Here is a 27,149-nt window from a genome sequence, read left to right as displayed (position 1 = left end):
ATGCCAGGCTTCCTGCTACATGGTCCACTGGTAAGGCTGTGCGTGGGCCTCGCATGTGTCCTGTCCCTTTACAACACAGGTGGGTCTGGTCGAAGTTCAAGTGTCTGTTCTGTATACTATGTTTGGGTATTCATTGTGCTTTAGAGAATTGTAGCAGCCAGCGTTTCAGCCCAGAATCCAAACGAGTTTGATAAAAATGGCAATAATAAATTCCCCATTTATTCTGTTGCAGTCGAGTCCCATTTATGCAACAGAATTATCTTCACCTCCACTGTTACCATCCTTATCCAAAGCATCATCTTCTCTTTGGTGGACCACCAGGAGAGCTTCCCAAAGCAGCTCCTTGCTTCTCCTCTTGTCTCTCAATGATCCATTCTCCACTCACCAGCCTGAGCCATCTTTTCATACATTTCATTAAGCCACCCTCCCAGTCCTCCCTCATTTCTCCCTCCTCCTCCCCAAAAGTATTCAATGACTTTCTACTTTTCTTTGGATAGTCTCCTAAGTCCTTTATGTGCTCTACATGACCCAGCCCACCTCCCCATCGTCTACAATCCCTCATATCCTTCATTCCTTATGCTCCATCACATTGGCCTTCTTTCAGTTCATAAAATAATACTCATGCCTATCTCAGACCCCGGGCTCAGGCTGTTACCTGTACACAGAATACCCCCTCAGCCAGTTATGTCCTGCTCACACACTACTCGTCTTTCAGATCTCAGCTGAAAGTCACCTCCCAGGGACGGCTTTCAGATCCCTGAGATTAGATCAGGCTCCCTGTTCCATACAGTCAAAACGTTTTTAAAGTACCTAACATTGTTTGTAATAATATCCATGGGTCTTAATTTCCTTCATGTTTGCCTTCCCAACTAGACTATAAGCTCCATAAGGATGGAATCTGTATCTATCTGCTCATATTATACCAGCATCTAACACACACAATGCCTATTAAAGTCTAGAGGCTTAGTAACATGATCAACTATTAGTATTATTATAGTTAGTCAATAAATATTTAGTGACTAAATGATTGAATGAATGAGCAAACTACATGTGGGATTTTAAGCAAGTCCACATCACAATTTTCTCATCTTTAAAAGGATTATTTGGGGTTAAATTTTCTCTGATGTTATCTCTGGGTTATAATTTCTCTGATGAAACTTTTTCTTCCTTTAGAGTCTGCCTTTAAAGGGGACGCCAAGAAGGAAAATTTCATGACCTTCCTACTTACAGCACGTAAATGGGCAGGTGGTCCTTCTTAGTTTACTCTGTCTTGGGTAAATTCCTTGGCTTCTCTGAGCCTCACTTTCTCTGTCTGTAAGATGGAGATTGTACCTGTACCTCCAGCTCTAACGGTCATAGTAATCGTTCCCATGAGCTGCTCTTTGCTTTATGGTTCACGGTACCCCCGGATTCTCATGACCTTACTAAATCCACAAAAACTGTGACCTTCTATTAGCAATAGAAGATTTCATAAAGGGAGATATTGTTATTTGACATCATCACTTTTGTAATAATCCCACCTTTCTTTGACTTTTTTTTCTGATGGTATGAATTTGGTTGTAAAGCAAGACAATGAATGCATGACAAGGTAAAAGACACAGAGGAGTCAGGCGCTGGGTTTCTGTTCCTAACGTTTTGGCAAACAAGCAGGATAATTTTTTTAATACTTTTGAATTTGGGGATGGGAGTGGTAGCAGGAATCACTCTTTATGCTAAATTTTTTATTTACTTTTAATTAGTTAGTACATTCATATAATTCAAAATGCAGAAGGTACAAAGGTGTAAAAGTTACATGCTCCACCAGTCAGCCACTTCCCTTCTCCAGAAGACACCAGTTGTACCAATTTCTTCTCTATAAGCAGGGTAATTTTCAGTAAATATTTCCCCTGTTTGGGTCTTTAATTTTCTCTTTAAGTGGGAACAATTCCTGTTTCACAGGTAATCATAAACCAGGAAAAGAGATAAAATACTAAGCATAACTAAGTATGAAGAGTGCTAATACCATCTACCTTAAAGATACTACTATGGTGGTCATTTTATCCAAAAAGAGAACAATAGCTTTATGTTATCTGCCCAGCAATTTATTGGAAAAATGTCTATAGCATCCTATTCAGAAATCCCTGCTTCTGGGGTATTTAGCTCACACTTCAAATATTGTTACCAAAATCCACCCATGGGTTTGTAATTATAAAAAGAAGTGGTGGAAATAATTTTTCCTTAATGAAATGAGCAGTGTTAAGAAAGGTTCTTGGTTAGGAAGACTGCAGCCCAGGGCTCATCATTCGGATTTGACAGGTGTAAGAATCCCACAAAGCCAGCAGCTTATAGCATCCCTGGAGCCTGGCAATCCAGAGCCCAGATGATTCCGGTCCCTCACCCTGACAGAGGGCTCTGCTTCCTGGTCAGGTAACAGGCGAGGTCGGCTGGTATCTCCTACAGATCTCACTGCAGCTGCTTCAGAGTAGATTGTGGGCGTCAAGGGCCCCTCAGGGTCCCTGAGAGGGGAGAGCCGGACGGACTCTCCCAAGCCAGAGTGGGGGGGTTGTTTGACAGCTTCAGGCCTGCTTGGTAATAAACATCTGTCTCAGACTTCCTTTAATTGTATCAAGAACATAACAGCCACCTCCAGTAGCCGTGTTGTGTTGTAAAGAAGGGCATCCACAGACTCGCCCTACCTCTAACCCCAAAGCTCTGATATTTAACCAAAAAAGCCCGATCATCTGTGAAAGGCCAAATTGGCTGACAACGGTTGACTGAACCTAAGTTCCAACAGGGTACATAAAAAGCAGAGGGAACAACCTAAATGTTCATCCATGGATGAATGGATAAAGAAAATGTAGTATATACATACAGTAGAATATTATGCAGCCTTAAAAAAGAAGGGAATCCTGCCATTTGCCACAATGTGGATAAACCTTCTGCTAAGTGAGATAAACAGTCACAGAAGGACAAATACCACATGATGCTGCTTCTATGAGGAATCTAAAATTGTCAAACTCATAGAAGCAGAGAGAAGAAAGGTGGTTGCCAGGGTCTGGGAGGAGGTGGACACAGGGAGACTGGCCAGATGTGGGATTTAGATACATCACGTAACATTCTGGGTCTCAGTTTCTCATCCTTCAAAGGTAGTATTGGATAAGATGAGTCTTAAGGATATTATAAATTGCTGAGGCTCTGCTTCCACAGTACTATTTTATTCATGAAAACTTTTATTTCAGTGTCTGGAAATAAAGAAGTTAAGAAGGAAAAAGATGAGGCTTTCCTTGGTGCAACAGTAACTAGACCAGTCCTAAATCCTGACTTACTCTGTGACACTATAACACATTTTTCAGCCTCTCTGTGCCTTGGTTTTTCCATCTATAAAATGGACATAAATCACCTTCTCCATTGGAATGTGACATGAAAAAATAATCATTGCAACAATAATAGTAACGGATGCAGTATGAGTAAATGGCATCTAAACCAAAAGAGCTGACTTTTCAGGTCTTGGCTTTCCGTCACTTCCGCAGTGAGGTCTCCTCCATCCCCCTAGACCAGGTTGGGTTCTCTGATAGAGGTGCTCCCAGCATCCTGCTGGTCCCTGTTTGACACTCTTCTCGTGGGATTACACGTGAATCTCCCTCCTCCCTCTGAGCCACAGACAGTAGGCTCTGCGGCCGTGGATACCCAGTCCCTTCCTGTTGACCTCTTTATACCAAACACCTACCATACTGCTTAGCCCTAGGTGAGTATTTATCGAATGAATAAAATATGAATGAACGCCTTTGGTATTTCAAAATTTCCTTTGACATTGTCTTCTTTGGCAGCATGAAATTTGCTGAGTGGGCAAGTGGCCTGATATTTTGGAAGTAGGTTCTGGTCCTTCATTACCAGGACTCAGTTGTGCAAGTTTAGGCAAGTTTCTTCTCCTCTCTGAGCCTTGGTTTCCCAACCCAGTAAAGAGATGGGGTGGATTAGACCCCCTGCAGGGGAATCACCTTGTCTATTTATTAAAATATGCATTTCTAGACCACGTCCAGTTCAAGGAGACTAGACTCTCAGGGGGAGGGGTCACAGTGCCCCCGGTGATGCTGACCTTCACTAAACCGGAGGGCAGCTGCAGTACAGACCTCAAGGCCCCTCCAGCAACGTGGGGCTGGGGTCGAAGGCTCTACTTCTCTCCTGAAGCCTTTTCTCTTCCCAGTGTCTGGCCTCCGAGGAGAAGAGAGTAGAGAAAAGGGGGTCGCTTTTCTGGATACCACAGGTGAGTACCGCCCACCCCACCCCCAGTGCTCCATGGGTGGCCTGGGCCGCTGAGATTACTTCTCCCACCTCTTTGGACCTCCATTCTCACCCCCGCAGTGGGGCAACAGCATCCCTCCAATCCTCAGATCGCTTTAGCCACAATTATCTGAACATTAAGTAAGAGATGAAAAAGACAGTGTTTGCAAAAATATGAAGAGCAGCATCAAGCTCTTATGTCCCCTTTGTCAACTGTTGTTTCCAAGTCTTTGGGGAATAGCTGGGAGAAGCAGCGTCTCTCCACTTGGCTGCACACTACCAGTATCTGGGCAATTGGATGGATGGATGGATGGATGGATTTAGGTAGTAATGTCTGTGACACATCCCAGACCTATTAAATCTGAATCTCTGAGGATGGAGCCCAAGCAACAGAATTGTGGAACTGGAAAAAAAATCTTTCCAGTGATGCCAAGGGCCAGCCAGGATCCGAGCTCCTCTGTTAGACAATGTCATTATTTATATTAGACAGCAGGTTGAGAACTCCTGCAATTTCCTAGGGCTTATATTGTATATTATATATAAGCATCTCCCACCAATCTCTACTCTCACCAAATGCAGAGATAAAATATTCCCTAAAATAAGCATTCCTTGTGTTTCACCCGAACTTCTTCTACCTACTCTTGCTTGTCACAGTATATGCCATTAGCTGTCACCTCCTGAGGACAGGAACTGCCTTTTATCTTCCAAATCCTTGTGCCCAGCACAGGGTGTGAGTTCATGTCCAAAGAGGAGGCATATCTGCCTGAATGTCGGAAATGAGGAACTTTTCCTCTTGCCAAGAAAGGCCTGCTGATGACGTTATCTTTGAATCTCTTTCAGAGCTGCCTGCAATGTCGGTTGATCTGTCTGCACTTAACCTGACAGAGCTGGTGAACGGAATGCTGATCAGAGCTTTAAAAGGTAACCAATTTTTTTAAAAGCACAATCCAGGCCCATTTTTATCTTGTTCTTGCTTCGCCTCTGGACTCTCCATGACGTGGGCAAGACCCATCACGTCTCTGTGTGTCTCAGCTCCTCTGTGTTCAGAGCAGAGGATGTGTGTCCTACCTAACTCATGATGAGATTGAAAACATCCAGATGAAGTAGGAGGTTTGCCAGCATTTTGAGAGCAAGCTGCGCTCCAAACACAGCATCTGTGTAGGCACCTCTACTCATAACTATATTGTGAGACAATTGCAAGAGTTTAAGGACAGATTAGGAAATATAGCCAAGGGACATGTACTTTTGCCTTTTTTGTTTGTTTGTTTTCGGTTTGCTTTGATTTGATTTTTGTTTATTATTTTCAGTGTTTATTATATTTTTATTTGTTCATCGTATTATTAATTTCCATGATCAGTTTGCTAATTTCTATTACTGTTATTATTGTTAGTGGGCATTTACTGTTTCTTTATCTCAATGTCTTTGACAGATAGCAAGAAATTTTTTTCCTTGCTGAGTGTTACTTCCTATAGCTCCTTTGCCTTCCACAAGTTTTCTGTGGCCATTTACAACAGTAAGTGCTGGCTCTCCTTCTTTTTTTTTTTTAAATTTATTTGATTGAAGTATAGTTGACTTACAATATTGTGTTAATTTCTGCTGTACAGCGAAGTGACTCAGTTATACATATATACATTCTTTTTCATATTCTTTTCCGTTATGGTTTATCACAGGATATTGAATAGAGTTCCCTGTGCTATACAGTAGGGCCTTGCTGTTTATCCAGTCTAAATATAATAGTTTGCATCTGCTAATCCCAAATTCCCAATCCATCCCTCTCCCATGCCCCCTCCTCCAGCTTTTCTTGGTGGCAAGAATGGTAAGCGATGGGTAGGCAGGCCAGGCTATGTGTCAGGGTTGCTATGTGCTTCGTTTCTCTTCACAGTTTCTAACCTGAAGACTGTGGACCCGGCCAAATTCCCCACACGGTACTGTTACTGCTTAAACAACCGGACCAACGATTTATCAGGTGGGTAGAACTCACTTTGAGGCTTGCAGGCTGCCCTGATTTTGCTTGTGCCCTTTTAAATAAGGTTGAATTGTTTTTTTTTCTCCTTAGACTAAGATCAGAAAATGTAATGATATCTATTATGCTTAAATATGTGCACATCCATTGTCCTGGAAATTTCCTTTCTTGGTTTTCTACCCTAGAGAAATAGTTACATCTGCGCAAAGGGGCAAGAACAAAAGGTAGCATTGTTTGAGAGCAAAAGCTGAGAACAACCTAAATATCCATCATTAGGAAAATGGCTGAATAGTCTACTGTACAGTCAAATCTTGGAAGACAGCCATAGAGAGTACATAAATGCATGCGTGTGGCCAGGTTTGGTCTATGTATGGAAATATTTCCATGACATTTTCAATTAGAAAAAGTGAGTTCAAAAATAAATAGAGTAAAATGGCATTGACGAAAAAATATATACATACTTGAACACCGGGTAGGCGATTACCTCTGAAAAGAAGATTGGAGTCTGCATGTGAAATAGAAGGGTGATGATTAAGGGGACCTGGTATTATCTGATTTTTTTTCAAAGACAGTATATTCGTGTATTACTTTTATAATTAAAAATTAAAAGTACAACATATTCCTTATATTTAGAGAATCCTGAAAAATAAAAGTGAAAATTACTCTCTCACCACTGATTCATCCATTCAGCAGCTCTTTGTTGAGCACATACTATTAGCCGGATACTCTTCTAGGTGTGAGGGTATCACCCACACTGAAGTGGACACACCCCCTGCTCTCATGGACTTAGATTCTGTTGGAAGGGAGAGGGAGTACACGAATAAACTGAAAACACACAGTATGTTGCTAATGGCATGACTGTGAGAACAATAAATCAGGGGACAGGGTGATGGTGGAGGTGGCTGCTGTGTGCAGGGTGGTCAGGGAAGTCTTCTCTAGTGAGGTGAGGGTTGAGGGGCTACCTGCAGGCAACCTGAGAGACAGCCTTGTGGTACCTGGAGACAGAGTGTTCCAGGCAAAGGCAGAGTGAGGACCAGAAAGGCCAGCAAGTGAGCCAGAGAGCCGTGAGAAATGAGCTCAGAATTGTGGGGGCAAGGCAGGAAGGGTGTTGCAGATCATGTAGAAGTTTATAGTCTGCCACAAGGATTTCCACTTTTACTATGAATAAGAAGGAAACCATTGTGATTGTCCACACAGAGGAGTGACGTGATCTAACTTACATTTTAAAAGGATCCCTTTGGCTGCTTGTTAAAGAATAGTCTGTAAGGGAAGCAAAGACTCAAGGTGAAAAAGTCTCCTGCTTTTTTTTCCCCTTGCTTAACCTAATATTAAAAATATTTTCCATGATATTACAAACTCTTTGCAAACATGTGTAATGGTTATATAACCTATGAATGTGAGCATTTTCTTAGCTAGTATGCTGTTGAACTTTTGGGTGGATTCTAGGTTTTTCTTAATATAAAAAAATCCTGTATTAGACATCTTCGTGTCTAAAACGTTTCCCTGTTTTAGATTACTTTCTGGGGATAGATTCCCCAAGGTGGAATTTATGGACCAAATATTGTGCACCTTTTAAAGAGGATAATGATTATTGTTTAATAAATACTGGATGCCAGACTCTGCAATAAGTACCATCTTCTTATTTAACTCACCCTCTGAATCTCATCAACAAATTACATTTGGGAGGGAAAATGTTCTTCATAATCACATCTTTCTCACCATCTCATTAGCCTCGGCTAGAGGCCAAGTTTTGTCTGGTGTTGAGTCCCTGCCCTGATTGTGTGAAAGATAAAAATAAAATTTAAAAATTGGAGTCACATCTGCTGGGGAATTTTGTAATTCTGTTTGGTGAGCTGAAGTGTATTTTCATACACATGCAATGCTTATTTGAAAAGAATTGATCCATGGATCGTTACCACTGATAAAATAGCATCTTGCTCCCCTGGTAAACCACAGAGATTTTCACAAGGTTTAACATGTCCCAACGTGCCTAATGCTGATTCCCCTCAAATGGCTACCATGAGAGGCTGTACACTTCGGCCAACATCTTGCCATGGTTCAAAACCTTTGGGGAAGATGTGTTTGTGGATAATCTTCAGACATGGATTGTTTTCTGAATATTCTCAACTCTGATATATAGCCTTCCTCTGAGTGTGTTTTTCCTTAATGAAAATAGCTTAAATTTTCTTTTTTTTTTTAATTTTTATTTATTTATTTATTTATTTTTGGCTGTGTTGGGTCTTCGTTTCTGTATGAGGGCTTTCTCTAGTTGCGGCAAGTGTGGGCCACTCTTCATTGCAGTGCGCGGGCCTCTCACTATCGCGGCCTCTCTTGTTGCGGAGCACAGGCTCCAGATGCGCAGGCTCAGTAGTTGTGGCTCATGGGCACAGCCGCTCCACGGCATGTGGGATCTTCCCAGACCAGGGCTCAAACCCGTGTCCCCTGCATTGGCAGGCAGATTCTCAACCACTGCACCACCAGGGAAGCCCTTAAATTTTCTTGATTTAAAAAATAATATATTTGTGATGATAAAATATATTGTGATGTTGATATATTGTGAATATATTGTGGAAACCTTTCACATTGCTTCTTTTCACGTTCTATTGTCTAGAACTGAGTCACATGGCCACACCCACCTGCAAAGCAGGCTTGAAAATGTAATTTTCAATTACGTTAAACTACCATGTGCCCAACTGAAATTTCATGTTTTCTTACTAAAGGAAAATGAGACGATGGATATTGGGAGACAGCTGTCAGTATCTACCATGTTTTCTATGAAATTTGGTATTCCATTTTCAACTAATCAGCATGTCTTAAAAAACATTCCATTCAACGATATAAATATGCTTCATCCTTCATATGAATTCATAGTATTCATTGAAAGAATGTACCATAATATAATTTATCTCCTCCTGATGGAAACGTTTTTTTTTACAATTATCAGCAATGCTGTGATGAGTACCTGTGTAAAATCACTCGCAGTATTTGCCCAATTATCACTGTAGGATAAAGTTCTCGAAATAGAACTGTTGTCTGACAGGAAGAGGATTTTGTGAGGCTTCAAATTGCTAAAATTTCCTCTAGAAGTCTTGCATAAGTTTACACTCTTACCAGTAATGTTTGAAAGTGTGTGTTTTTCCACACCCTTGCCAACACTGAGTACCAAGAGACATTCTTAAATCATTACCAATTAAGACAGACAAAAAGGGTTTTTTCCCTATTTTCTATTTATATATGAAAGTAGTCAGAAATCATTCATCTGTGTGTTGCTAGTAAATTAGATAGTTCAGATTTTCATCAAAACAAAGAATATCTTTGAGGCAGTGATAACTGATTTTCTTCCAAGCCTAGGACCTGATTGTGAAAGCAGTTCTAAAAGGAGAGTTGACAAATATATTGAGTATGAGATTTGTATGAGCAGTGGTGGAAATTTTGGGAAGAATAGGAGCTTTAGCACAAGGCAGACCTCAGCTCAAATTCAAGCCCTGCCACATGCTCTGGGACCTTGGGAAAGTTCCATCATTTCTCTGAAGCTTGGGCAGAATCTGGACTCCATGCTTGGTGTCTGGGCTGCAAAGCCATGCGCATAGCTTCTATGTAATATAAATAGTGGATTGCAGTTTCTTGGTCTATCTATGAATCTCTCTCTCTCTCACTAATCTCAGCTTCAGGTAGGCAGAGATGGTGTCTTAGTCCTCCAGTGCCTAAAAGACGTCTGGCACACTCCAACACTCCATGAATGTTTATTAGAGGAATGAATTAATAAACAAAGGAGACTTTTGAGAATTAGAAAGAAAATAGATGGCATAAGTAATGAAATACTACCCCTCTTCAGTTTCTACAATGTGACTATAAACAGATTGGTCTAAAGAGACATAAAGAAGGATGCTTACCTTCTGCATGGCCATGTGTCCACACCTGTACAGGTGGCCCACCACAACTTCCTCTAGGAGACTAACCACGCACCCGTGCAAGTGTGGTAAGATGGCATGTCACCATGGCTCCGGCTCACATAGGGTAGCGCCCACCTCCTGTTGGCCTTGCATGCTATACATCCCACTGGTTGTCACATCACGTTTTCACCTCTCTGGGTTCTATATTTTCAAGTCAGCTTGCCCCTGACCCCAGCTCATAACCCCATTACCGAGCAAAAGAAGCATTTAGACAAGGCATGACGGGAAACTATCCATGGGACCTCAGAAGCTTCTTTAGAAATCCACAGTTTGGGGCTCCTAGAATAAGTACTCCTTGTTTTAGAAGCCAAGAACTTGCTGGGTCCTGGAAAACCATAACCGAACAGCAGAAGAGGCAGCAGCTGTCTGGGTAGGAAGTGCATTAGGAACTTTCATTGGTCAATGGCACCCATCATGGCAAGACCTGTTCAGAACATGCTCAGAGAGACAGTTCTCAAAGATTTTATAGCTTGAAATGTTGTAAAATTATCTCAATCTCCTCCCATCAGACTTCTGAACATGGAGGGCAGGAGAAGAGCTTCCTTGTTCTATTTTGTGTAAAGCCCTTGTCTCCTTTGATAGTTCATAGTTTATAATCCACCACTAAATTTGATATCATTTTGAAAATCTGAAGTTATGTAAATTTACATCCCATGTCTGCAGGGCTGCTTCCTATCCAATGAATTTGGTATTCTAAATCAATTAGATGAAATAATTGGGGGGGGGACAAATCAGAAAAACCATTATTCAACACTATGGTTTTGCAGAGCTCTTTGGTGCTGGCAGAGAAGGATGTGGGGTGGGGGGAGGGAAATGGAGGAGAAGGGAGATTATGATGGTGGATCCAAAAGTTTTCTGCCTGCCTGAAATTAAGACTTGAAAAATAACTAGTAGTATTTCTTTTTATGATTGTTAATAATCCCCAATACACCGAACTAAATCAAACTTGTAAAATCTACTCTGAAAAATCCAAATACAATATACATTTCCCTTCAAGTCTCTGAAATTTAAACCAAGTCTCAGAAATTTAAACCTCCTCAATCTGTCTTACAGATTTCACAGCCCTACTGGTGGACATCGTTGGAAATTCTACCAGCTACCTCACAGAGATTTTTAAGTCAACCTCCATCCTCTCAGGTGTGCTCTTCTTGAAAATGCTTGGCAAATTTGAGACTTGGCATTCATCATGGAATAAAACCTAGTCAACTTCCCACCCCGATCCCTACCATAGGCCGGGCTGCCAGGAACTTTAATGTAAGTTTTATTTAGACAATCAGCGTGGTACAGTTTCAACCACCATACAGTATTTGAAGCTTCCATCTTCCTATCAAAGCTATTCCTGGGGTCCAAAAAGTTGGAGGAAGAATCCAAAGCTCAACACTGGGGGTAGTTAGGCAGACTCAAAAAAACAGCTTCTATTGGACAGCTATACTCCCATTTTAAAGATGAGAAAACTGAGATTCAGAGAGGTTGAATATTTTGCTCAAGGTTGGTTCAGAATCCAGATTTAGATCTCTATGGAGCCTAAACTCATGTCTGACATACAATTGAGAAAGATACGTTTCAGTTATAAGGTGGCTTCATATAACCCCCAGGCAATTCACATTCCCCTGGGGACCTACTTTGAAAAGCACAGATCCAGTCAATAGCCCAACTCTTGGTCTCATCAGAAAGGTGGTGTCCTATACTGTGGAGCAACTACTGTTTTAGGAGCAGTGGGGGAGGAAGAAAGAGAAATAATAGATATATTCAGGTGCCCGGGACTCTTCTAAGGGCTTCCCTCATTGGATCCTCACCACAACCATATGGGGTAGCTACTATATTTATCTCCACTTTACAGGTGAGGAAACTGTGGCACTGAGAGGTTAAGGAACTAGCCCAAGATCATTCTGCAGAGATAGAATTCTAACCCAGGTGATCTGGCTCTGAAGTCCATGCTCTTGGTCACTATTAATACATATAGTAATAGGACCACATTAACAAGAACCATTATTACTATTATGCCTATCTACTGAGCTCTTCTATCTGCCAAGCACCATACTTAGAGTTTCACATACATTGTCTCATTGGCTCATCATAGCCATCCTACCAGAGATGTCCAACCACACAACCACAGTCCTTTAGGCAGCATCTTCGGGGACAAGTATGCTTAGGAACTCTGAAGTTTTCGGATTTTTGATGGTGTAATAGGGTGTCTACACTATACCTGACAGAACACCTCCAGCAGCATCCAGGACAGCCTGTTGTAAATCAAACACACTCATATTCATTTAGCAAAATGGTTGACCCTTTACACTAAGAAGGATAGATAAACTACAATAGCCTCACATCTGTCAATTCAGGTTTTGCCACTGAATGAGTCGGTACCAAACTCACACAAAAACCTTCCATCTTACGGAGATTTGGAGATTTGGAAAGTGCAAATAAGGTACTGTGGGATTTGAATTTTCACCATTTTACAGACAGGTGAACTGAGTCTTAGAGAGGTCAAGCAGTTCATTTATGCTCACTTAACTAATCAGTGCCAGAGCTAATGTTGTAATCCTGGACGCTGACCCCAGAGGCTCTGCCCTTAGCCATTACATTATACTGCACCTTCCCTCCATCAAAAAAATTAAAACCAGAAACTCGGGGCTGACTGAAAATCAGGGCTCCTAAATAAAGAGTTAGCCTTATTTTCCTATAGCATCCAGAGCTAGAGATTTCCAGCTTAATTTTCATTTCAACCAAAGACTTAACAGCTTCAGACCCATTGCTAAGTCCTGTTGTATTCTGGTCTGTCTTGCAGTGAGTCAAGCGAATGAATCTGACTGCATCTTCATCTGTGTGATGTCAGGAAAGTCAGGTGAACCACCAGCCATTCTTTGACAAGCTCTCTGAGCTGAGAATTAAACACAGCCCTCCAGCAGGTGAGCCCAAGATTTGACCTTGTTGGTGTGGTTCTTGCAGGAAGGAATCTTTCTGACTTCTGGGAGATGGCGGAAAAATCTCCTGTTATCAATTACACATTTACCAGCAGCATGTCTGGTGTTCTGGGTGAGTGTAACCCTCCCAAACTCCTACCATAGAGTCTCCAGACCAGGGTCCCAGCTAGCAAGCTGAAGACTGAATGCTGCCCTCAGGTATTTTATTTAGCTGTACTGTTGTTAAAATCAGAGGATTTCGTCATTAAAATTTTTTGAATTTATAGATTTTTTTTTTTTTTTGCAAAAGATCTGGCAGCCCTGGACCCTCCCCCTTCCCCATGGCAACTGGGGTTGAGTTGCCATCTTCCCCATTAGGAGAGACACATTTCTCCTCTTTTCCATAGCCCTCACTTCTCCCTGTTGCCTTGCACATTTTTTTCGTATAAACTACCTGGTTTTTGTAGGTATTTGAATTTGTGACCCTGTTGTAGACGTTGCCACTCCATAATACTCAGACCGTACCCAACCATCCTCTACCCCTCCACACACATCTACCCGTCTTCCTGCCTTTTCTCCGGCATCAGGTGGCATTTTTTGGAACTGCCTTAAGGCCATCTTTCTCCCCTATACTTATGTGTCATTTCTAGCTGAATAAAGTTTCTGGAATCTGGCTGGTCTTCCAAGATCATCATCTGTTGCTATGATTATCTTAGTTCAAGTCCTTGTCATCTATCTTTACTATAATAGCCTCTGAACCAATCTCCTTTGACCTAGTCTCTTATTTCTCTGAAATACCCATCCATTGTCATAAGAGTGATAAAATAATTAGGTTATGTCTCTTCATTGCTCAGAACTCCTAAGTCAGCAGCAGGGGGTCTGAAGTCCTTAGCATCGAGTATACATTTGTCTGTCATCAAACCCACCCTACCTACTCTCTTTTACATAAATCTTCTGCTAAAACTCCACTGAAATCCCTGCCCTTCTTGCAGACGGCATACATCTCCATGCCCCTGCAACCTTGCTCATGCTATTATACCAGAATGGAACTTCCCTACTTTTCCATATTTCAGAATCCAATTTGTCTGTCAATGGCCAGCTCAGCTGCTGCCTCTTCTTTCCAAAAAATCCCCCAGTCAAAATTAGTCTTCTGTCTTCTATGATTCTACAACACACACTTATAAGTCATTTGGACTGTTACTCCAGGTTGTATCACAGATGACTTTATCTGTGTGTCTCCTCACTGAATCATACTTGAAGGCAGAGACCGTCTCCTTCATCTCCATAGTCTGCTTTCCCCTCAGTGCCTCACACAGTACTTTGCACATAGTAGGTTCTTTATCCGTGTTTATTGGAGTGAAATGAAGTTTACAATCAACCTCCAATTCCACTCCAGAGGGCTGCCTTGGTTGGTATTTATTGTAGGGCATCTCTTAGTTATGCTGAGGAAGGAACTTCAACTGTATGGAATAAGGCTGCTTGATAAGGAGATGAAATGGGCATTTGGTGGGTTCCCCTCACCTACCCAATTCTGAGGACAGATCTGAAGGTTGAGTCAATCTCACTTCTTCAGAGAGTCCTTTCATGACTTTCTGACCCCCAGTCTCAATTATGTCTCCCCTTTTGTGCTCCTGTAAAGTTTTCCCAGCAACAACTGCTTGAGAAGAGAGAACATATGAACAAGTTGACACAAAGGTGATGTGCTTGATAGCCAGTCACCTGGCTGAGTGATAGTTTGATTGGCAGGCACTCAGTCCCACGTCCATTAATCTGAGAGCAAGGACCGGGCTTCTGGTGCATGTGGGGTGATATTGAGCTCAGAAGTAAGGCAGGAGAGAGGAAATGAGGCTGCAGGGCCACCTTCTGCAATTGCACTGGTTGTGCCCGACACAGTTACCTGCCAAAGGGGCAAGTAGGGGCCGAAATCCCACCTGTCTGCAGGCCAGGCTTTGTCCACCCAGAGGAGGGGACCTAATGGACTAGTGAGAGCCTGTCCTATCCTAACATGCAGCCTCCATCCCCTAAGCCTTCCCGAGGTAGGCTTAATGAACACTTGGACCTCTTCCTCCTTTTCCTCATGGAGCATCCAAGAGCACTGTGTAGATCTCCTTCTGAATTAAGCCTTCCTTCTGTCTCTGTGGGGACCCATCTTTCAAGTGGGTTTCTTACAGGCAGCCCCTAGTTCCCCCAAATTTCACCTCTGGCCCTTAGTCATACCCACAGGGCACATGAGCAAAGCTCATCCCTCTTCCTGGGACCAGTGGCAGAGCTGTGGAGGGGTTGAGGGTTGCGAAGTGGGCAAGGACCCTGACAGGATCCAGGTTCTGTTCAGGAAACACCTCAAGTGTCTGATGCGTTTTGGCCTGGCAGCTTTGCGTTCTGTGCACATTGCTTTTGCCCGTGGCATTTTCACCCCTCGATATTTTAGCTTGATCTGTCATTCAAGGACAAACCCTCCTCTTGGTGACGTAACGTACTGCGCCGAGTAAGGTTGGAATCTGCATTCTGTGTATTTGCTGTCCAGTGACCTTTCAGTGGCTCGACAGTTCCCTGTGTGCAAAGTGTCAAGCATAGTAAAGCTGTCATTGACTGTCTCCTTGAATGTGCAGCTACCAGGGGGACGGCCCTGACTTCACAGCTCACACCCGCAAGCCAGCAAACACTACCAAGGACAAGCCCCCCACGTGGATCCCAGAACGCGGGAGTGTCTGCTCTGAGAAGCTCTCCCTGGACAGAGTCAACCCCTCCTTCAGAGGGAGAGCAGACCATGAGCACAAACAAGCGTCCTGAGGGTCACAGCAGAGCCCCGGCCAGAGCTACCGCCACCCTGGACAGCGCCTCTCCCACCCTCCCAGCCTGGGGTGAGATTTCTCACCCCTTCCTCTCCCGTCCTGTTTCTCCCCGCACTTCCCTCTAGGCTCAGATAAATAAGTGAAATCCTTCCTTTATCCCTTCTCCACCAACCTCTTTGTTCAGCAGCCCTTTAATAAGAGATAGATGTGAACCAGTATGGGTGTGATACCTATAAGCAAAGGCAACAAATGTCACTGGCATAATGTCTTTCTAACATTTAATTTTATAATTTTTTATTTTGAAATAGTTTAAGACTCACAGGAAGCTGCAAAATAGTACAAAATTCCCTCATACCCTTCACCCAGCATCCCACAATAGTAATATAAATGTGGTATACGGTGACATCAGGTATTTTTATTTTAACAGAGCAGGTAGCAATATCTCTCCTGAAATTCACACTAAATGGTGAAATGCAGTCAACATTTTATGGCAGGCAGGGTTAGGTTAATTTGTAGCTGGCTGGATAATGTTGCCAAGAATACGTTAATGACTTGATGCCAGTGTAAAAAGCTGCTGCTGCTGACCTGCTGAGAAGTTCTTCTTTTCCCATCATTTTTGTGAACACTGATCAGTGGTGTTGTCACTGAAGATGTAAAAGGCACGCTTACCCTATTTGCAATAAGAGACAACTGAGATAACTCTTTCATTAAAAGACGATTATGTCTCAATGAGTTCCAACAATGGACCACAGTCATCAGAATACATTCATTCATTCATTCACTCATCAATACGTATATTTAATATCAGACCCCAGGCTAGCTGTCAAAAAACACAGCTCTATCAATGTTCCCTTTCCTTCCTGAGCTCTCAGATCTGGGAGAGAGACATAGACAAGTAAACTGATAGTTTATTATCCAGCCTACAAAGAGCTATTGTCCTGGAAAGCCCAGAGAGGGGGCTCCCCTGAGGAGGTTGAGAACTGATAACAGTCAAGCAGACAGGGAAACAAGAACGAGGAAAAGGAAGCAGATTCACTAACTAGAAATTTTTTAGTAATATATCCGCATCAAGACAACTATACAAAATTAGAAAGCTTTCCAGTATAATATGAAAAAAGATGTGATTGCTAGTGGCAAGAAAAGTCATAAAATATCTAGCTATCACTCTGAGAGGGAAAGTGCTAGTTTTGCATGAGAAAAACTACAAAACTTTCAAGAGAGTAATAAAAGCATATTTAAATAAATAAAGGGTTATACCATGTTCTGGATGAGAAATCGGAATAGTTTTAAAATGGCAACTGTTCCCAACTTAACTTATAGATTTAAAATCCTCCCAGGGGATGAGTTTTGTACAACCTGAAAAAAATTTATTTTAATTCTTAACATGGGAATGAACGAGTGAAAACATCTGGCAATTGTTTAAAAGACCAGTGAGGGAAGACTTGTCTTAATAACCATCCTGTGATATTGTCAGTCAGGCATCATCATGATCATCACTGCCATTTCAATGGTAAAGCTGAAAAGAGTTTAGTAACTTGCCCCAGAGTTCACAGCATGGAGGAGGTGGGGGCAGAACTTACACCTCCAGGTCCCCTTACCTGAAACCTTTCCATTGTATCACATGATTAGAATCGTATTTCTTAAATTTGACAGTGTCCACTGTCCTCTGGACACACACCCTAGCTGATTGTTCAGCGTCCTAGGAATTTGGAGAATTTTTTAAAATTAGTAGTTAGGAAAACAAAGTTTAGTGTGGTCCCCTTATTCCAATTCAGGGTAGGGTTGAAGTCCCTGGATTATCTATATTATGCACGCGCATTGCATGTACCCTTTGATTATATGTCAATGTCTTGTCAATTTTACATCTGAATCAAAGCGGTCAAGCATGTAAGTGCCCTGTTACCGTCACTTGTGCAGTTACCAGGAAGGTGGCTGGAACTCCATGGGTGACAGCCCACAGGCAGGCATGGGCTTCCACACTACCTGTGCCCTGGGCTCAGGCCACCAGTGAGAAAACACCTGGAGGGCTTCCCTGGGAAACACTTTCCTCCTCGCCGACATCTCCTGCAGAGGCCGAGGAGGCCATGAACACGCGGAGCTTTTCCGAGACTCCTGCCAAGACAGCGGCCACGCCTGGCAGCCCATCAGGGACCAGCCCAACCTCAGGTAAGAGAGGATGCTCACTCCTACTCCACTAATTACATATACAAATATAGTGATATGCACATTAAAATGTAATCATATAATATGAGGAAGGCCTGAGCTCTGAAAAACTGTGTGATTCCAATTTTGTGTTTGTCTATGTATTTATGTGTGTATGCGTGTGCGTGTGTGATACAGATACACAGAAAATAAAAAATAAACCAAAATAAGACTGAAAAGAAATTCACAACATGTTAACCTTGACTATATCTGGGAAGTATCAATAGATAAGATTTGATTTTTCTTCACTTCAGTGTCATGAATTTTCCATATTTTCTACTCCTATAATCAGACAAAAATGGTTTACGTGTTTTTAAAATCACTTCCTCTGATCTCTGCAGCCAGAGGCCCTTCTTCTATGCTTGTGTCTTCAATGGATCGTAACATTCATCACTGCTGTGCTGTTAGGGGCCATGAACTTGACCTTTCTCCCCTCTGGACCATGCTCTCTTTAAAGGCCTGTGTCTTTACTCTCCAGTTCCCATGAAACACAGCAGACATTCAGTAAAAGCTTGCTGAATTACCTGAATTTCTGAAGAAGTAGAGAGGAAGAAGTAAATGAATTTCAAAGGGTGCAAATGTACAGTCTTAACTTTAGGTGCAAAATCTCAATTGCACAAACAGGTCTGGGAATGCAGCTGATAGCTTAAATCGGAGAAACACCTGACATAATGGCATCGGGAAAAATACAGGCTAACATACTTGGGTTTGGCCAACAGGCAACAGCAGCCAGCAGAGCCCTGGGGCTTTGAGCTCCGGCCTTTATTTCAGACACAGTAGCGTTGAAATCTTGACTCCACCACTGCTGTCTCCTTAGGCAGTTCTTTTGATTTCTCTGAGTGCTGGTTTTCTCATCTTCGAAATGGGGAAGGTGATGCTTACTTTTCAGAGTGGCTGTGCTGATTCAGTTAAGTGATGACTGTAAGGTGTTCGGCTCCACACGGAGCACCTTGGAATCACTCAATCAATGGCAACGCGTACTGCCCTGTCCTACTGCCCCCAGGGCGACAGCGTAGCAGCCAGCTTCACGACAGACGGTCAGGAGGGTAGCAGCAAAGCGGATGTCAACCAGAGGAGAGCATGTGTCTGCTTTTGCCCTTGGCCGCTTGCAGCTCTAATCCTCTGCGATTCTGCAGTCATTTAGTTAAACTGTGAACAGTGACCACAGACAAGTCAGCTCTGTGTTTGGGTTAGGGTTAAGGCTGCTCATCTTCCAGAACTACATAGAAACACACCCAGGCAGCAAGCGTCAGCGGTGCCTTCTGTATTCAGGGGCTTACAGTCAGTGCCTGGAGGGGAATCCAGAGAGGATGCTGAGGACTTCCCTGGTGGCGCAGTGGTTAAGAATCCACCAGCCAATGCAGGGGACACAGGTACGAGCCCTGGTCAGGGAAGATCCCACATGCCGTGGAGCAACAAAGCCCGTGCGCCACAACTACTGAAGCCCGCGTGCCTAGAGCCTGTGAGCCACAACTACTGAGCCCATGTGCCACAACTACTGAAGCCTGCGCACCTAGAGCCCGTGCTCCGGCAACAAGAGAAGCCACCGCAGTGAGAAGCCTGCGCACCGCAACAAAGGGTAGCCCCCGCTCGCCGCAACTAGAGAAAATCCCGCACACAGCAACAAAGACCCAACACAGCCAAAAATAAATAATAAATAAATAAATAAATAACAAAAAACAAAAAAAACCAAAGAGGATGCTGACCGGCTCTGAGGAAATCACCAGGTTGCCCCCTGGAGTTGGACCTTCTGCCCATAGTTATCTGTTTGTAAATGTGTCATGCTGCCCATCTCTGCTACTGAGGCAGTTGAATTCAACGCTGCCACACCCACCATCCTAGCAGAGGAGCCTAATAAGGAACAAGCAGGATTGCAACACTGTACTGAGTCCAGCCCAGGCTCTGAGACCTCACCCCACCCCTCCACATCTTCCTTCAGACTCCAGCCATAGCAAACGGCCTTCCACTCACTTCTCTGAGTCTTTGCTTATTACGCGCTTTCCTCTGCTTGGAAGGCCTGTTCCCCTCACCTATGGCTATGCTTCTCCATCCCAGAGAAGATGTCACCTGCCCCATCCCCCATCCCCGTGCTCCTGTTGCACCCCCAGCCTCACCCCTTTCCTTCCGCTTAACCACACGAGTGAAAGTGCCTGTTTCCTCTTCCTCTCCCTCATTTTCTATAAGAAGGCTGCTTTTCTGGTTTTGCCAGAGGCATGCATCTTGACAGCCGGATCACTTGCCAAAGTGGTCCTTAAATCAGGACTTCATGAACAGGATCAAAAGAATTGTTGAGATGAGCCTACATTCTATGATGATGATGCTGGGCAGTGTATAGGGGTGGGGATGGAGTAAGTGTGCACAACAGACTCAGGTGAATGAAGAGCATCTCGTGTCCTCTTTGCCTAGGAGCACCGTGCTCGGACATGGCCCACGCAAGTCCACTCCTCTCCCATTTCATACCAGTGTTAGCGGGTTTCCAATGGCACCAACACACTGTATCACAGTTACTGATGGGACTTGCCCATTTCCTCCTCAACACTGGGGGTGCCTCCATTGTAGAGTCTATTTCTTACTCATTTCTGCATCCTCAGCAACCCCCAGCTACCTGGCTTGATAAGCAGCAGTGGATGAACAGGGCAGGACTGGTGGCAGGGGGCCTCTTCTGCTCATGCATCCTTAGAAGAAACTCAAGCTCACCTCTCTCTCCTCTCATCCCAGGCCCATTCACCCCTGGCACACAGACTCCAAGCCCTACCAAGGCTCCGGCCCCCAGATATCCACAGGCAGGTAAGAATGTGGCCCTGGAAAGAGGAACCCAATTCCCCAGGTGGAAAATATTGTTTAGGGGCAGGGGCGTGACGGGACAGGGGTGCCTGTAGGCAGACTAAGCTTGTTATTGTATTTTATTGGTTCTAGCAGGAGGAGAGGCAGGAGAATTAAGTCTTGCTGTCCTATTAAATCACCCTATGATCTTGCATAAATCACTTTCTCTTTCTTGACTACAATTTCCCTATGGATTTATAGAACTCTTTATCTTTAAGATGCCATGATTCTCTGCTTGTGTGTATACCCCAGGTCCATTTCATTTTGACCTTTGCGAGGCCACTGTTGTCCTTGCAGGTGATCTCCCTGCTGCGTGGCCCTTTACGCCTGGAGAAGAGCCAGCCCTCGTCCCAGGACCCCACCAGGTTTCAAGTACGTACCAGTGCCCTGTCGCTCCTATAGCTTTTGTTTGTTTTGGACGAAGTTGTGTAGTATAATAAAAAGAGGTTTGTTTGATAAATTTAGATTCAGACTGCTGGGATTAAATCCTAGCTCTGCTATTTACTGGTGAGGTTACCTCCTGCGCTCAAATTCCAGAATTCAGTTTCCTCCGCTGTAAAGCAAGAATAATAACAATTATCGTGGGCACTAAAAATGTCTTATCTCTGCAGGGTTTTGTATTAGGTAAGATAATGTGTGTGGAAGTGATTTGGAACTGGAGAGCTCCATATAACTTAATTCAATCAACTTTTATTGAATGGACACCCGTTGAGAATGTGCTGTACACTCTGTAAACGGAAGCTGTTCTTACAATGAGCATGATGTTAGCAGAAAGAGGGGAAGGAAAAAAAGATGACTCCAAAAGTCCACCCCCAGCCACTGGGTGCCATTTACTTCTATTCCCTGTGAAAGGACATTCCTGTACACTTCATTCTTACAGAATTCTAGGGGAATCCCTCTCCTGGGCTTGGACGTGTGTTTTCAGGACTCCTGACAGAGGCTCAGGACTTGGAGTTTCTGTGGTTTACGCTGCATTTTTCCAATTTTTGGTTGTCAAACTCTCCTTTTTTCCTGTGGAGCCAGTTTCCATGAGAGAGAAATTGACACAAAGTGAGTCCTTCAAAGCTGGTTGAGTCCTCAGGTCCCTCCCACTCCTAGATGCCTTTCAATATGATTTTCCTGAATGTTCCTGGACCTGAATGTTCTAGTCATATGTCAACGGGGCATTATTAAATTGCTGGACCCTGCACCGTCTCCTTTTTCATATCACCTAAGATCTGCCTCAGCCCCACTCTCAACCTGCAGTGAATGGTGAATGGGCCTTTCAGACACAAAGACGTGATTATGCTACCATAGGAAATTATAGCCCTGTTTTCTCCAGGTTCTAAAGAAACACAGGAGTGGTGCAGATGGGGGCAGTCGTCAGACTGAGTTTTAGAAAACAAGTTGACTATATTTATCTGTATCTTTATCTATATCTTTATCTGTATCTATATCTATATATCTATCTCTGTATGGCTCCATCCATCCATCCATCGTTCCATCCATCTAATGAGAAATATAAAATTTCTCATTAGAACTTTTATTTTTAATAAAACTTCAGTGAGACCATCTCTGATTTCTTCCAGGAAGCAGACCCCCTCCTTTCTCTACCTATCTCTAGGAAGTCTCACAGCAGCTTTACCAGACATGGTGAAGCAAGGCCATGTGTACCTGTTGGTCTCGAGCTGCCTGAGATCAGGGGCAAGACAGTATTCACTCAGCACAGTCCCTGACAAAGGGAAGATGCTTGCTAAATTCTTGTTGATATGAATGGTCTGGGATTGCATCTTCTAGGGTGTCCTGAGCCGCTCCTCAAGGAGGGGGCCATGACCCCTGCTCCTCTCACGCTGGCCATCCAGAAGCTCAACCCTTGCCTGATGGAGCTGTGCCGCCTTTTCCAGCAATGCCTCTGCATGAGCCAGAAGAGAGACCCCAGGATGGAGGCAGCGAGGTAACCTGAGCCACTCACTGCTTTTTACATCCAGTATTTACAGGCTTCTGATTCTGCTTGGCTCCTCTGCAGGCCACTAAGTGATGAGGCATTAAGTAATCCACACACAGATGACAGGGGTACTTCAAGGAATGCACACGCCAGTGAGTCCTCTATTGCACTGTCACCTCCTTGAGAACCAGGATGAAACCTCATTCATTTCTGGGTCCCCAGAGCCAAGGGCGGGCCACGACACAGTCAATGTTGTCAGGTTGACTTGTGTTGTGTCACATCTGCTGGAATAATTACAGAGGATTTTGAGTGGTCCCGGAACCCCAATGCCCTCAGCCTGGCACGATTTGCCAGAAGAGACTGATCAGAGGTTATGTCCACCTAAATTCCAGTTTTTTCATAAATCCCTAAGCAGTCATTTGCTGACTCAATAATAAAGATGTAAAAGGAAAATTAGAAGGCAGATCCCATCTTATATTAAGAAGGACTAGGTGTGGACGTTTTCCTGCCCAGGAAAGCTGACACACTGTCCTTTCTTCTGGGATTTATCCTTGGCTGTAAGCCCAGAGCCAGACAAGGTAGATGAATATTTCTGCTCCAATAGTAGGAGGCCAGTCTCTCAGATCTTTAAAGTTATTTTCAAAGTCTACTTACGAGATCTTTCAGCTTTTTAAATGCCCATTATCCACGGGCTCTGAGCCCCAAGTTCAGGTTGGCAGCCTTTTTCCATCACTCTTTTCTGGCCCTGGTCTTGGATCTCTCAATCAGAGTGGATGCTTCTTCCACCCAGAGAGGGAAATAAGCAAGATTCGTAGACCTGAAGGTGTTAGCCAGCAAGGTGGAGGCATTTCTCCACAGCACAGGCTGATCCTAAAGAAGAGGACATTTTGCAACAATACTTTCCTACTTGATCAGCCCACTATTCCTTCCTTCTTTCTCTATCGAGCTCTTTGTATCAATAACAAGTGTCAAGTCTCCACTATGTATCAATTTAACACCGAGCCGAGCCAGCAGGATATAGAGACGAATCAGAAATAAACCCAGAAACTGAGGATTTCATAGTTGGGGGGAATAAATGGTCATAAACACACATTAAAATATGATATAGTAAGTGACAAAATCAAGTCACGCACACAGGCAAAACCTATTAATCTCACACCCTTGGAAGAACGTCAGATTTGAACAATCTATATTGCATATTTGCTGGAAGGATAATGAGGAAGGCAGACGTTTCCAGAAAGAAATTTGAGTTTAAATTTAGAGAAATGAAGCATCTGTAAAACTGAGCGTATCCCTTCTTTTCCCTTTAAGTTAATAGTGAATTGTTCTATAATCGTATAGTAAGCATTGAATATGGGATAAGAGTAACAGAGTAGGAGGCTGGCATTACTCAGCGTGCTTGTTGAATAGGACAGCCCCTGTGGTCAAAAAAGAATCGTGGTTTCGTGGGGCAGTTGGCCATGTAAAGAGACAAATTACAAAGAAGTGTGACAGATGCTATAGCAGATACAAGCTCTGCTATACAAGGTTGTATAGCAGAATACGAGCCATGGGACCCCAGAGGAAATAGCTAATAGGGCTTATGGAGGAATAGGAGTTTGTTAGGCAAAAAATGGGAGAGGCCACTCCAGGCAAAAGGTGGAGAGTGAGAGGCAGACTGCAACATCTCAGGACCACGGAGAGTTCCATGTGGCTACAGCAAAAATGGGAGGCCACTGTCCCAGCATATGTCCCTATTCAGGAAACCTTGCCCTTCCCAACATCTACTTGGGTCTTGCAAATGAGTTTTGACTTTTCCCAGAGTTCCAGCAGCAACATCTCTGTGCCTCGGTTTCCAGAGTTTTATAGTGTCCTGTAAATTGAGGGTGACAGAACCTGGGAAATCTTTACAGCCAGCTTTACATGAGCAATTGGTTGCTCCCCAGAATATGCGAGAATCACAGAATGATACAGATGGAAGAGAAGTTAGAGAATATTTAGCCCAACCTCCTCATAGCTCAGGCAAAGGATTGAAAGGGAATTGGGTTCCCAAGAGTCCTATGTGAAGCCAGTGACACAGCCTGTCCTGAAAACTCTTCTTCCTAATGACATGCGTGGCCTTTTCACTGAAGCCTTTTGAAGCAACCCCTGGGACCACCAGCCAAGAGCAGGATATTATTTTGCTAAGTATTTGCTGCATTGTTAGCTATAACAGCCCTGCACTCTTACTCCACCTCACACAAAAATAAACAAATGAACATCATTGATCCAGCACCTATGATAAGCCCAGCACCGCTGGGGAACTTTGCAAATGTTATCTCATGTCATCCTCAGGATACCCTATGACTGTAGATTCTATTATTGCCTCTCGTTTACATATGAAAAAGCAAGGCCCAGAGAATTAAGTCATCAGCCTGAAAGTCATACATTCTAGTAAGTAATGATGGTAGAACTAAAAATAAGTCTTTCTGACTCTGAAGTCTAAGCTTTTTCCTACTCAGACTCATTCTCTACCTCTCCTCCCACAGCCTATAAAGATGGAGAGGGAGTTCCTTGCTATGAATAATTAGCCATTATGATTTTTTTTTTTTTTTTTTAGTATGGTTCTCTTCTTATAGCCACAAAGGATAGTAATTGCGTTCAACCCTGATTTAAATCTTTAGGTATTGTCTTGAATACTATTCCTGGTTTCTAAAGAATGCAACATACATCTGTCAGAGGGTGAAAAGGGTGTTCCACTCACACAGTAAGTACACAGCCGGACTGTATTGTAAATCGCGTTCTATGGAAAAGTTCTAGAACTCTGAGTGATGTTCCTGCCTTAGCACGGGGTCAGTAGGAGGAAGTATAACTCACTTAGTGATCATGAATCCTAGACAAAAAGAGTCTAGGGTATTTCTGAGTCCTTTTCACCTAACAGTTTGAAAAAAAAAAAAAAAAGCAGGAGTCAGCCCAGCCAAACACTGTTGCTTTCTCTGTGCTCTTGGGCAAGCTTCTTACCCTCTCTGAGTCCCCATGTAAGCTAAAAAGACAAAGACAAATGAAACAGGAGACAATCACCATGTAAGCACTCAAATTCCTGACCAAAGCAAAACGTATACAAATAATTTAAGAAGAAGAAGGCAGCTTGAAGTGCTAGAAGTGGATGTGTATGGTACCTCTGTCCTTGTCCTCATGGCATCTGAGCCCCATTTATTCTCAGAGATGCCAGACATCTTTTTTTCTTCTACTCCTGCTGACAAAAGTGGCTGACATAGTCTGTCCGTTCCCAAAACCAATAGTTTGGCCATTTTATTGTGCCATCTTCCTGAACTGTCTGGTCAAGGACTCTGGCTTTCTGAAAAGCACGGAACCAGGTTGAAGTCTGTGAAAAATCCTTTCTAAGTATAACCCAAATATAAGCCAGGTGGTCACATGGCCATGCTTTACGTAACAACAAACAATCAAACAAAAAACAATTCAGCTGCCCAGTCCTTCCTTGTGGCTTTTGAAGAATATCAAATGAGATCCATGATAACACTTCTTAGAAACTCTTCTTATTCTTTTTGCCCCTCCATTATCTCTCACTTCCCACAAGCTACCATCTCAAAACCTCTCTTTAGGCTTTATTTTCCAACGTATCACTCAATAACTTTCCTAAAATCAAGCTTTCTGGCTCTTTCTCTGTTTCCATATATCTCCTCTGATTATTTTCTTTTCCTTTTGCCTTTCACTTTTTTATCTCTCAAACACAGCTCCCTTATTTCTTATACAAATCCATCACCCCACTTCCGCTGTCTTTTCCTTCCACCATCACCTTTATTCTGCATCATAAAAACCAAGCATTTGGACTGGGGGTGTTGGAGGCGCTCAGTAGTCAAAAATAGAAATCTATTTACCTGGTGTGGGGAGAGGGAATAGGAAATCTTGCAAACTGCTTATTGACTAGCTCTTCTATTGTCCTCACCACATTAAAATCTCCACACAAACAGCATTTTACATTTACGGAACATCATAATGAGTTCAGATTAGCATTGTGCAAACTGAGGAGATGAGGTTGGTACAGCTGGGTGTTAGAAAAACATCACTGGGCAGAGACTGGCGAAATGAAGCTTGCTCTCAACACGACTTTTCTGCTAACTAGCAAGGGAGTCTTGCACAAGTTCCTTCATTCTCTGACGTTGACTCTGAGTAACACCCTGTCCTGTGCACTGCCATATACTGGCCCCCTGGGAAGAGCCTGAGCCATCGCTGGTGCTGTCAGAATTTATGTCTCTGTAGCATTTCCTTCTCCATACCATGAGTTCCCTCTCTTTTTTTTTTCCAGCCTTAAAACAAAAATGCCTCGAGAATATCTGCAAGTCTGTTTGA

General features: G+C 43.3%; 1 protein-coding gene across 1 annotated transcript; it reads left to right on the top strand.

Moving 5' to 3' along the window:
• Positions 1-27,149, top strand: HHLA1 (HHLA1 neighbor of OC90). The gene is made up of 16 exons (XM_061172257.1): positions 1-79; positions 1,174-1,233; positions 4,184-4,243; positions 5,101-5,181; positions 5,690-5,773; positions 6,143-6,226; positions 11,230-11,313; positions 12,965-13,021; positions 13,126-13,218; positions 15,689-15,940; positions 17,789-18,037; positions 20,792-20,860; positions 21,194-21,268; positions 22,673-22,829; positions 25,463-25,545; positions 27,106-27,149. Exons 1-16 carry the CDS (start codon positions 1-3, stop codon positions 27,147-27,149), a joined length of 1,611 nt encoding a protein of 536 aa, XP_061028240.1.

This window comes from Eubalaena glacialis, chromosome 17 (assembly GCF_028564815.1).
Source record: "Eubalaena glacialis isolate mEubGla1 chromosome 17, mEubGla1.1.hap2.+ XY, whole genome shotgun sequence".
NCBI lineage: Eukaryota > Metazoa > Chordata > Mammalia > Artiodactyla > Balaenidae > Eubalaena > Eubalaena glacialis.
This window is presented reverse-complemented; position numbering and strand designations above follow the sequence as displayed.